We start from the raw sequence: 13,498 nt of genomic DNA, 5'->3' as shown, positions 1-13,498 counted from the left end.
CACCTGCCCTGAAGGAAAAGAATGTATTTTCCTTAACTGTTCAGCATTATTCTTTATAATTCACCCCACTCAGGCAAACACTTCACTACAGGGAGAAGGAATAGTCACAAAGTCTAGATGATCTCTCAGGTTTCATTCTTGGCAAAATTCATGTGGAATTTTCTGGTATTTTTATTTCCAGAAAAGCCATGGTCTGTCAAAAATGAAATGTAAGGAATAAGAAAAAGAAAACTTGATAGGGAGAGGGAGAGGGAGATGAAAGAGGGAAGGAAAGGAAGGAAAGGAAGGAAGGAAGGAAGGAAGGAAGGAAGGAAGGAAGGAAGGAAGGAAGGAAGGAAGGAAGGAAGGAAGGAAGGAAGGAAGGAAGGAAGGAAGGAAGGAAGGAAGGAAGGAAGGAAGGAAGGAAGGAAGGAAGGAAGGAAGGAAGGAAGGAAGGAAGGAAGGAAGGAAGGAAGGAAGGAAGGAAGGAAGGAAGGAAGGAAGGAAGGAAGGAAGGAAGGAAGGAAGGAAGGAAGGAAGGAAGGAAGGAAGGAAATTTATGGGATAAATACAACTACAAAATCTTACGGAGGGAAACTCGGGACTGGCAAGATCTTCTCTAAACAATGTATTAGGACCGTATCATTTGATGCTGAAAAGCATGGTTTGCTTGCTGGCAAGCAAGAGAATTTCAGTTTCAACCCACAAAAGCAAATCTAAAGCCACTTCTGATATGAAATCAGATAAATAGAAAAAGATATGTTTGATCTGGAATGAACAATCCATACTCATACAGGAGAATAGGACTACCACGGTAGAAGTGGTCACTGGTAGCATTGGCATCAGACATAGAAAGACATAATGAAAAGAAATAATGACACGGAAAAGGAGGGGACAGAATTCAGTAGGATAGAGCTTGAAAACATCTTAAGAAATACTCTGGTCATACCAGCTGCAGGCAGCCCATTTCGGAAAGCAGTTTGCACAGACTGTTCTTCCAATCCTTCAGTGACATCTCATTTCAGCTGCCAACTATCCTGCAAATACATAGGAAGCTTTAGTTAACACTTAACCTAAATCACTATGGTTGTGAATGAAGTACATTGCTTAGACTATCTGTGGTGTGCATTGAAAATAATTTCTTAATTTCAAGAAGTGGTTTTAAAAACTACAACCATGGTCTGTCCTTCTTGTTTTCTTTCTGTAGACTGGGTAATTAGGTGTAGTTGTTCTTTCCTCAAAAATTTTTTTTTTCCTAAAAGTTTTGTTGCTAGCCTGATGACTAATAATTTACATGTTATAAATAATTAGATATGTGTTCAAACCTGAACACTGAATTTACAAGGAGGCTGAGTGGAGAGGAAGGACTATTTCATACTTCTTAAGAATAATATTACTGTCCACATAGCTTCTTTCCCCTTTTTTTCTTTTTCTTTTTCTTTTTCTTTTTCTTTTTCTTTTTCTTTTTCTTTTTCTTTTTCTTTTTCTTTTTCTTTTTCTTTTTCTTTTTCTTTTTCTTTTTCTTTTTCTTTTTCTTTTTCTTTTTCTTTTTCTTTTTCTTTTTCTTTTTCTTTTTCTTTTTCTTTTTCTTTTTCTTTTTCTTTTTCTTTTTCCTTTTTCTTTTTCTTTTTTCTTTTTTTCAAGATAAGTGATTGAAAATCCTTTATATTGAGATTGTTCAGAAGTATTCTACTTCTTAATTTTTTCTCCAGCATTGTGGCTAGGTAGTTGTTGAGAGGACAGAGTTAAAAGCAGAAGAATAGTGGAGGGAGGGGGATTGTAGATTCTCTCAGGTGACTTTGCATCTGGGAATGCCAAGGCCTGGAGAATTACAGTATGGGATACCCCATATATTACTGCTGCTGCTGTTTTTCCTCTGTCTGTTTTGTCAAGTAGAATTTCTGTGCGGAGATGATGTCGGTGTTTTGAGAGGTCTTGAGGCAGTCTCACAGATGTGCTTGAGCTCCCTGCTTTGGGAGAGGGATCAAAGAAAAGATCATAAAAACCACAGAGGAGATCAGAGCATGGTGGTAAACTACACGTACACAGGCCCTTGACAAATGTGTGCAAACAGTAGGGCTGCTGTCCATCAGGATGGACTGAGCCTGGTGGTGCCTGCCCTCCCTCTTAGCTATCTCTGCCCAGTGTTGCTTCAGGATCCTCTGGTTAGTGAGTAACGAAATAATTTTACTCTTTGCATTTCAGACATGGGTTTTTGGTTGTTCTGGCTGCCTGCCTGTGTCAACTCAACACAGTCGTTTATTGTTATGTTGTGCAACCTATTATGATCTTTCCACTTTTTTGCTACATCCTGCAAATTTCAGATAGTGTCTTTAATTTTTTGGATTTTTTTATACTTTGATTTTTTAAAATTTAATTCACCAAGGAGGGTCTATACACTCTATAAATTTAATAAATTAACTCTATACTTGTCCATCCTTATCATGCAGAAAAAATACTGAGTAGCTACCCTGTGGAACTTTAACTTAGTATATATAATCAGATAGGAAAGAGTTATCTAGAAGGGAGAGCAAGGTGCCACATGTAATGAAATGCTCTGGGTACCTCACAAGTTACAGAAATTATAAAGATTCAAATAACTTTTGGGTGTTCACAAGTCACCTACCATTTTGTCACTGCTGCATGTGTAATTTCTCCCACAAAAGTTTAGTGACAGTGGTAAATTTAACTATCTATATAGAAAACTGCCATAGTAGTGTGGTACTCTAAATATCTTACTGTGACAAAAGGTGTAGTCACTGTATGTAGAGAACTAAGAATTATTGTTAGCTATCCAGATAATCTAATCAACACACAAAATCCTCATTAATAAACAGTCAAAATTGTTATGTAAGATAACTTACTAATATCATCTGCCTTGTCTCTGGTCTTCTGCACACCCTTTGAATGTCTTATTCTGTCTTAAGCCTGAAGGTTTCAGTCTTCCTTAAGACAAGGGAGAAGTTTTGATAAGGCATCCAGAGAATTTTAGAGGTTGGAGGACTATATTCTTCTCAGCAGGGGAACTGGGAGGAGTGAGTTTTGCTACCTTTTTCCTCTTTAATATTGGCTGGGAGTTATATTTTCCATATTTTGGATTTCTGTTTGCTTAACTGCAGTTGTGGATATCCAGTTACCAAACTACCAGTGGAACGCAGATTGCATCCTTAAACTTCCACTTTGAATTTAGTGTAGTGCGTGTTTACTTTTTTTTTTTTAATAGCAGGTTTTTAATACATAAATACAGTTAAAAATAAGACATAAGGTATGCTTATATATAATCTTCCATAGCCCAGAAAATCAACTTCTCTAGCAAAAGTTGTAATGTTCAGTATTTCCTTTTCATTTGTTTTCTCTGCCTGTTTTTCAGTACTTTTCTCCCCATGAATAGTGAAAATAACAGAAAACACTCCTTTGAATGAAGTAATTTCAATGATTAGGAAATATTATTAGTATTACAAATTATAATGTCCAATTACTGAAATGTTAGGTTTTGGGGGTTTTTTGCTTTAGCATTGAACTGTGTGTATTCAACTCAAATTTGTAAGCAGATTAATGGTTGCAGTACTTCATAAAGAAGACTGAATTATAAAGTTCAAAGGTATAACTGACTACTTTGCAAATTCCTGTTATAATTTAATAACTTGAAGTGTGGTCACTGTGGTGTGCAAGGGTTGTGCTGCAGGCTATGAAATAAGCAGCTTATTGACAATTTACCAATTATCTCCTTAGTACAGAATCAAGCAATTAAATTATGAATTACTTCAGCTGACTTCATTGGAATATAATACATAAAGTAGTGAACATAGATCTATAATACAAGGAATGATGAGATTAGAATCCATTACAAGTTGATCATTTGACAAACCTGTCTGTTTCAAATATTCTTAAAATTCTTCATAAAAATGTAGTCTTCCCTTAAGGGATGTCTTAGGACAATAGTTTATACATACAGAGAGAAAGATTAGCTGTGCTTCGAGTTACAGGCTCTTGCAATGATGTCTTTTTAAAGTATTTGCTTCATCACACTATGCTCTAAAGCATTAGAACTTCTGATTTTGATAGAGATGGCAAATAAATAAACACAACTAAATTATCTGAGCTGAAGACTCTTCTGAGGCTCAGTGAAAGTACAGATTTTTCTGCACATAACTATCCTGCTATTTCTGCTTTCACTAGCTTGTTGAATAGTGCCTATTATTTAAAATCCTAGCCAGAGGTTTGAGTTTTATTTTTGACATCATGAGCCAGGAGCCAGATGTTCTAATGTAACAGAGGCACTTTAGCAAGTTGCCTAATTCAAGGAAGAACCAAAATGCTTGTAATTGTCTCATGGCTGATGGCCGTAAGAACTTTGGCTGGAGGCTGGAGACTGCAGGAACTATGATAGAAGGTTTGCACACTTTGGTGGTAACTCTGTACCAGTGGCTGCAGAAGGTCCAAAAATTTGTAGAAGTCAGACAGAAAGTAATAAAAGTGTCTCACTGTGGCTGTATATAAGAATAGCACTATTTGCACCAACTCTGCAGAGCAAGAACAAAACAAGAACAAAAATCTTCTCTGCTTACTTCCAGTGTAATAAAATCAAATATTGTTCTCTCCATGAGGTTCCAACACAGTTTAATCTAACTTTTCAGAAAGCATCTTCAGTTCCAAAATTATCTTTCTTCTGTACAAACATAGCAAAAAGGATTGAAAGACAAGTTTAGAGCTATGAATGGCTCCCAGCTGAAAGAGAAATAGAGAAAACAGGACCAGTATTGCATATATATCTTTCCTTAAACAAGCTTTTGGAAATGTCACACAATTAAAATTCAGTTCAAGTTTGACCAAGGTCAAATACAGAAAAAAATTCTTAACTAGTAGCTATCCCAAGTAAATTTTTATTGTTCAAATTTGCTCCTCACAAGAGCAATTGACTAAAATGTCTTTGTTAGAAAAAATTAAACACAGTCTTTTGATCTGTATTAAAATTTCTATTTAAAATTTGGTTCTGCTGAATTTCAAAAGTAACTATATATGAATGCCAAAAAACAGACCAAAGTAGGACATAATCTAATATAGAAATAACATCCCTGATGTAAAAGTTCTGTCTCCTGAAACAGTAAGTGGAACTCTGACACATGCATCAGTTAAAAACATTCATGGCCCATCTTATATAGATGTTAAATCTTAGGGGTTTCAAATAACATGAGGCATGTTTTAGTATTGGGGGGAGGAGCTGCATGAATGAGAAGCAATATATAGTATTTTTCAAATTTTACTAGAAGTTGAAAAATCACATTAATACATTTTGAGCAGCGTTAAAACATTTTCTTCTAAGTTCTGAGAGATACAGAAGTGATCATCCTGTGGAAAGTACTGCCTAATGGTTTTAAAACTGTTACCTGAAAACTAATGGTGATTTAATAGCTTCAGTGATGATTGATCCATCTCTTGCATACTAGGCATTGTTCCAAGAAAACACATTAAAAATAATGCAAAACAAAAAACCCGTATAAACAAGAGCACAGTTGGGCACAATGTTCTTTTGTAGTAACTTTAATGTAATTTAGAAGGATATTACACAGAAATATGGACATTACACAGGAGGATATTACACAAAAATTGGACATATCTGATACATTTTAAAAAGCTTTTTTTTTTTCCTGTTGTTTCTTTTCTATTGTGACAAAAATTCAAGAAGTGATCTTCTGGAAGAAGTGGTAGAGAGAGATTTGATGAGAAAGATTGGTCAAATAGTTTCATTTAAAACTATTTAAAGATACTTTAAACTCTTTAAATTCTTTTTAAAATAAGCCACTTGAAACCAGCGAAGATACTAAAGCTCTTCTGAGTTGTCAAACCCTCCCCTAAGATTTTTTTTTGCCAAAAGTTTGACAGTCTTACAACTAGTTTTCCAGGGATTTAAAAAAGAAACAAAAAACCCCAAACAAACAAATAACAAAACCACCAAAAAAACCCCCAAACACCCAAAACGCAAACAGATGAAAAATGTTCCATCCTCCATAGACCCTTCCAGCACAGAATCCAGATATGCAATCTAATACAGAATTCAGATTTCTATTTACTTTCTGTAGTTACAGATTAAAAGGTTTCCTTCATCTAATGATCTTCAAACTTTTCCTTTATACGATTTTTTTATTAGTTTAGTCTGGTTTTTTTTTCCTTTTTGCTAGCTCATTTTTAAAGGTAAATGTTACTGCTTTAGAGCAGACTGCTATCAAACTCATCCCTTTTAAAGCAGGGAACTGAACTCCACCAGGAGTCTCAAAGGAGGGAAAAGGCCTTGCTGGTATGCATATCCATTAAGCAGCTGTGCTTGCCAGGTCCACGTACATTAGCTACTTTTGTGAGTTTAACAAATTTCATCTGAGCTTTCATTCTGCTGACCTAATTTAACAAGAAGGAAATTCAATAACAACCCCTAATATTGAAGCATTATTTCCCGAGAGGCATTTAACAACACTTCTACATCAAATAATAATGTGTGGATAATGGAATATATATACTGAGGGCAACAAGAAAGTGAAAAAAGGAAAGAAAAAATAAAAAAAAGGAAATGCTCCCCACCATACACACAGACACACACACACAAAGAGAAAGAGCGAGAAAAGAAAATTTTATATGCCCTTTTCAAAAAAACCCAATAGTTTTCCAAATTTTAGGGAAACTGAGAGAATTTCAACTTTTAATTTCTTATGATCTTGGAGAAGAAACATTTTTAACTATCTCAGAATAAATCTTAAATCTCCTTGCTCACTCAGCATACCCTTGTCTCAAAAGAACACAAGTATGAGTTGTGATAAATAATTTCCAAGGTGGAGGACCACATCTCCATTTTGTACATGCTGATATAATTCAGCATATGTTACATATTCAGCATTAGTAACTTGTTTTAGAACAGATTGGTTTGTATATTAATCAAAGTTCACAGTGAAGTAAATGTCAAAATTATAGGAGAAAGGGAAAAGGGGTAAATGAAATGATACATAATTTGGTGTTTATTTAGACCAATGGAAATAGGTATCTCTCTTTTACTGAGAACAGAGATGGGGCCCAAATTCTTATTGGCAGTGGCTTTGAGATGTCGTTTGGACTTTCAAATGCTGGGAGAGAGGGGAAATGTACTCCTGAGTGAATATAACTTGAAGACAGTAACTGGTTTCTGAAAAGAATCTGTTCAGTTATTAATGTGACTGCACACAGACATGCAGTTTTTAAGCTATGTCACTATATTTCATAGTGTACCCACTTCAAAAATCCTGACGTATAAGTATATGCTCTTTCAATCAACACAGGCTTACTGGAAATATCTTGAGTAACATATCAATATCAAATTGAAATACAGAAAAATTTCTGAAATTTTTACATAGCTCTTTGAAAAATACAATTATTTAAGATGATTGTGAAATATAGTATAAAGTTATTTAAAGAAGAGCACATGTTACTTACCTGTTAAAATCAGCAAAGAGGAGGAAAAAACAGCCAAACTTATTACTACTTGAGTGTAACATGTGGAAGAATATTCAAGGAAATGCAATACCTATCCATGTTTTTATGGATGTGCAAGGAAGAATAGTGAAACCACCCTGATGAAAGTTTGCAGAAACTACACTCTGTCAAGATGACAAATCAAAGGTTTTGTGATTTACTGGAGGAAACAATGACCAGATAGTCTCACTAACAAAATCTGCTATTCCTTAAATGCTGGTATGGAAATAAAGTAAAGAGAACTTGAGTAAATTTCTCTTGCTGAAATAGCATTTCATGGTTTCATTAGATGAAGGAAGAAATAAAATAAAGCAAAGCAAAAAACAAAAGTGGAGAAAAAAAAAGGGTGAGTTGGGAGACGCTTGCCTTCTCCCTGCAAAATCATTTCCCACAATGACATTCCAGGATACTTGGAACACAGTCCCTCATATTTTTTGAGAATGTTCCTACAGTTTAAGGCTAAGCTCATTTCACTCCATATTGAAAGACTATCTCAAGAACTTTTTCTGTTCAAAAGTTTGCTTCTTGTCATGTTGTAGTTCTTCTGATGCATATGATATTCCCTTTTACCATTTAAAATACCCTGGAGAACTGGTGTTTTACCATTTGTAATTTCTAAAACTACTTTGTGTTAGAGTTTCGTGTCTCTTGATACTAAGATTAATAAAACACTGGAATTCTTGTAAATGAAATTGGGTGGAAAACATTTGAAGCAGAGGCAGCAGTGTTTAATGTGTAAGTTTCGGCAATATTTATCCACTAGTCTAAATACAGAACACTTTTCGAAGTTTCTGAATTGAAATTTTTTAAATGACTCTCTTACTTTTTTTTTAAGGAAACATTCTTGCAGCAGCTACCTGATATACTCAGTGTTCCCCAAATATGGATAACCTTTATATTTCTGACCAGGTTGCTTTCTATGTCATTATGCTTTGTATATGAAGGGTACAGTAGCAGTGATGTTGGACAGTAGGGAGTGAAGGCATTTCAACTTACATTGTCTCTTCTCTGTTTGCTTTCAGGATTTGGTTGCTGTGTACACTTCAGAGATGAGCTGCTGGAAACCGCTTGGCTGCATCAGAAACTAGATATATAAAAAACAAACCAAGAGAAACAAAACTTTACACTCCTCTGCCAACGGCTTGAAGAGCATCAGCAGTGGCGAACTATGACAATACAGCAAGTCCTATTACTTCTGCTGCTCTGGATGTGGCTGCCACATCCCTGCCATACAGAAATGCTCTTCAGAAGGACTCCTGATCTCAGACCCAAAAGCTTTGGAGGACGTGCTTTAGGGAATGATGGGAAAACAGTTCACCGCCAGAAGAGAGGCTGGATGTGGAATCAGTTTTTTCTTTTAGAGGAATACACAGGATCTGATTATCAGTATGTAGGCAAGGTAGGTTTCTCATAAGGTTTGCTGTATAATTTTTAAGTGTTCTTATCTTTCCACAGAGTCTTACTTTCTATGTTTTATTCTAATGTGTAAGAAGCAGATTTCCAAGAAACAGATATATTCTCCTACTAGAATCACTAACTCAGTGTTGCTAGTTAGAGCTACTGAGAAATACTTGAAGGAAACAAATGAAAATACTTTTGACAGATTTGTTTGTTTCAGCACATCATACCTACCAGCAGCCCACTCAGTAAGTCTTCATTATCAAAGTATATTATATAAATCATTATAAAATAATTTTCCAACTCTGTTTCTGAATATTTCATGTTTCATACAAGATATGGCATTATTTTTGTATGCTTGTTTTTGAGGAATGCAACCTGTTTTGAAAAAAAAATATTCTTCCTCTTTACCTCTCCCTGAAAATCAATTAACTGCAGGGAGTGAAGTTCATTTGCAAACCATGTGATAGAAATGACCTGGTTAGGAAGTGAACTGCAATAGAGACTAGTACGTATGACTCTGTAGCTTACTAGAGGATTACATAAACGACACTGGAAGTGTTCTTTAAATTGTTTCCTGTTGATGTTTAAGTTTTACCATGTAATTTATTAAAAAAAATAAATAATGTATAATGCCACAATAATGTTCAAACAGGTACAAGACGTTAATTCAAAATGGTGTCAGCAGTAATGAGTACAACTTAGCAGCAAATGGTCAGTTCTAAACAAAGAAATTCTGTGTTCTATAAAGCAGGTTTTCAGTATTTACGTGGTTTTGAACTTGAAAAATATCACAGTGGAATACTGACTTTCTGAAAATCATGAAATCACAGAGCAGTGAAGATTGTAAGGTGTGTTTGGAAATCATCTTGTCCAAACCCCATGCTCAAAGCAGGAGAGCTTGATCTTCCTCAGAAGAAGGAGGAAGATCAAAAAACCCACCAGATTTTAAATAGCTCCAAAGGCAGAGACTCCACAGTCTTACTGGACAAACTATTCAAATGTTTGGCCACCCACTCACTAAAATACTTGTTCCTGTATTTAGAGGGAATTTCTTATATATGACATTGTGCATATTGTCTCTTGTCATGTCACTGAGCACCACTGAAAAGAAACTGGGCCTCTCTTCTTCCCAAGAAGTATTTATATACATTAATAGTGTCTGTGCTAAGCCTTCTCTTCTCCAGGCTGAGCAACCTCAGCTCTCTCAGCATCACCTCATATGAAAAATGACCTAATTTCCTACTCCACTTTCTGGCTATTTCCTGGACTTCCTCCAGTAGTTCTGCACCTCTCTTCACATGGGGAGCCCAGACCTTGACACAGAAGTACAGATGTATCTCACCGAGACAGAGGAGAGAGGAAGGATCATGTCTCTTGATCTCCAGGTGATGGTCTTCCAAACTGAGCCCAGGGTGCTGATGACCTTTGCTGCAAGGGCACATATCTGGCTTCTGGTCAGCTTGCTGCTCAAAAGGACCCCAAGGTCACTCTGCAAAACTGCTATCCAGCCAGCTGGGTCCCAGCATCTACTGGTGTGTGGGAATATTATATTATAAAACCTTTCTTGGAGGAATTAAGGACGCTGGAGGATTTGTGAAAGGAAATTCTTACTAAAACTTATGAAATTTAAACACTAAGTAAAAATTTAAGAGTGTAGGCTTGTGAACGAGTAATCCATTTTTTATTTGTTGCTTTGAGTCTGTAATATTAGCACCAGCATTTAAATAATGCAGCCATTTCCAAAGAATGTTGAGAGCCTTGTAAATAGTTCCTATATTTATTTCATACAGTTCTCAAGTTTAAAGTCATGACTCCCAAGTGTTCTGAAGCAAGTAGGTCAGTTCCTGGGTCAGGTTGATTGCTTATGAAAACCAACCTTGCCCACAAAATCAAAACACTATATGATTTTATTGAAAGTATATTGCTTACAACAGTCCTAGGAAATAAATAACTTTCCAGGGCACTCAGGACTTCTTATTGTTTAAGGACCTTCAGAAGCAAGCTGATTACTTTTTTTGCTATTGTATTGTTTTTGAGTATTTATGATTTCAAATCATGAAGTAGGAGTGATGTTACTTAAAAATTTTCTTCCAGTCATAAATGAGTGAAGAAGATTCTTTACAAAGGAAAAGGTTAACATCTTTTAGATTAACCTGCATTAGAAAAAGAGAGCTGTTGATAAACGTTGAACTAGTTTGTCTGAGAGAAAATAAGTGTTTGCCAGTGTGAAGTGATAAGTAAAGATAAGTAAAATGATGGATTAAGAGTACAACACTGAGAAGAAACTTGCTGAGCAGTTAAGACAGCCCTTTCATCTAGTTTGCTCTGTTTAGAATAGAAGAGTTGTTAATCTGAGAAAGCGAATTTAAAGTTCAACAGTATATAAAATTGCCCAGTAGTAATTTTCTGACAAGTTTGGGAAAAGGGTAGAAAACATATATGAAATGAAGAGTATCATAGCATGATATTTGTTCAGGGAGAGCTTCCTTTATACAAAGGAAGCTAAAGGAAAGAGATATAATTACATGTGGGATAAAAGAGAAGATTGTTGCATTAATTAATGCTTTATTCTGATAGTCCCAAATCTATAATTATTAGGTAAATAAATAATTACTGATTAAAATTTTTCTGTATAAATTTTATGGTACCTATCTCTTTTTCCCTGTTTTTGCACTTACCTTTCCAATGGCCATCTCAGTTCTATACTCAAAACATTTCTGCATGTTTCCTTTGACCTGATTTTATCCAGAGACAAAATTATTTTGACAGGTGGATGACATAAAATGCCACTTTCTTGTTAATTTCTCTGCAACATGTTTGGAGATGGTGTTTGGAAATTTTTGGAGATAGTAAGAGCAGAAGTTAGAACTCAATGATTCATGGCCAAGGATTAAGAGAGAAATTATTGTTGTTGTTTTTTGGTTTTTGGGTTTTGGTTTTTTTTGGTTGGTTGGTTGGTTGTTTTTTTTTTTTTTTTTTTGTGTGCAATGCAAGTGGAAGAATCAGCAGAACTTCCAAAGCTGATTCATCTGGGTTTATGGTTTACATCTTTTGCTTTCTGATCTCATGACTGATACAATTTTTCTTGTTTCTTAACCTGCATCTAAATATCTGTCAGGGAAACTTAGTAACTGGTGAATATCACAGTACTCTTGAAACAAGTGTCTACAATTCACAATGCAATTTATGCACTCATTTATTCACTGTTTGGTTCATCTTGAGAATGTTGAACTAGAATAATATGATGGAAATGGGGTACAAAGAATTAATGGGATACATGGTCCCGTAACAACTGAAGCATTCCTTCTTTAAGTCAGCTGTCTGTGACATGGTGGCAGAGTACATATTGACCAAAGTTTTTTTAGGTCAGTATTTATTATTATCACAAGAAAGAGGACGGTCATCCTTTTCCTCATGTAATATACAGCATCCTTAAAACAGAAATCAAAATTGTGTAAGTGATTTTTCTATATGCAGAACCTCAAATAATAATTCCATCTGTATTTCTACTAAAGACTGAAGTCATAAAGAAGAGCCATGTGGAAAATCACACCTCTGTCTCTCTCTCTCTCTCTCTCTATATATATATATAGAGAGAGAGAGAGAGAGAGAGAGAGAGAGAGAGAGTACAATTTGCCTTTGAGGTATCTTTGCAAAAATATACTAGAAGAAAATCTGAGTAAAAGCGGTCCTCCCAATTTTAGCTAAAAAATGCAGGAATGTTCTAAAAGAAGTGTACGCCTCATGTCAGCAAACTCACTTTATTAATATTATGGAAATTTGATTCATAATTTTTATTTCTTAATACACAGTTTCAAGGCTGAAATTAAATGCTGAAATTACAAACTATTATGCATTTTCAAACCTGTTCTGAAAAACTTCTATTTACTTTGAGTATATGCGGAAAAAAAAATCATTTTAAATCTAAACTTTATTTTCTAGTAATTGTCACCTAAAGGAAGCACTGTTGTGACAACAGTACTGCACAAAATACTGTTTACCAACAATATCTTAGTACAGAGTAATTCAAAAATAAGTTTACAAATAAATTCTTCATCTATACGTTAATGGTCATTAGTTGGAGACAGAAATTACACAAACTCACCAAGCATCCTCAACAAACAGCCAAGAGTTTATTACTGCAGCTCTTTTTATGGGGGGGTTTGAATTTCCCAGGTTTAGACAGCTGATTGGTCTGGGTCTGAACACTGCCCAGCTCTTTGACCAATGATATGTTTGCATTTAGGGTTGGAAGGAATTGGTTGAGGTCTCTGTTTGAGTTCAAATCCCTGCTATCATTGCTCACCTAGGGACTTGTTTTATTTCTCATCTGGTCAAGTTTGGGGGGCAACTTCAGACTAGTTGCACTGTGACAATGCACTGAGACATTTAATCACATTAAAGTTTATTTCCCCTCTTACTATTTCAACAGATCTTGTCAATTGCTTGGTTTTGCAGATATTTTCCTAACTTAGCTTTGTGAGATAGATAATTGACTTTTTCTAGCAATTTCCACTGCAGTAGTTTTATTGCATAAAGGATCGAGTGACACAAATATTTCAGGACTTTGAGAGACTGAAGTTCTTAGTAACACTGCAGTGCTTTTCAGTATCTCAAGGGATAA

The 13,498-nt window shown here is 35.2% G+C and overlaps 1 protein-coding gene across 1 annotated transcript in view; it reads left to right on the top strand.

Moving 5' to 3' along the window:
- The first annotated feature begins 8,641 nt into the window (after positions 1–8,641).
- The window catches only part of CDH10 (cadherin 10), a 55,832-nt gene continuing 50,975 nt past the window's right edge, over positions 8,642–13,498 (top strand). Inside the window, exon 1 of the mRNA XM_063400449.1 lies at positions 8,642–8,872. Coding sequence (XP_063256519.1) covers positions 8,642–8,872 — 231 coding nt within the window. The remainder of the gene's footprint in view (positions 8,873–13,498) is intronic.

This window comes from Prinia subflava, chromosome 1, assembly GCF_021018805.1.
Source record: "Prinia subflava isolate CZ2003 ecotype Zambia chromosome 1, Cam_Psub_1.2, whole genome shotgun sequence".
Lineage (NCBI taxonomy): Eukaryota > Metazoa > Chordata > Aves > Passeriformes > Cisticolidae > Prinia > Prinia subflava.
This window is presented reverse-complemented; position numbering and strand designations above follow the sequence as displayed.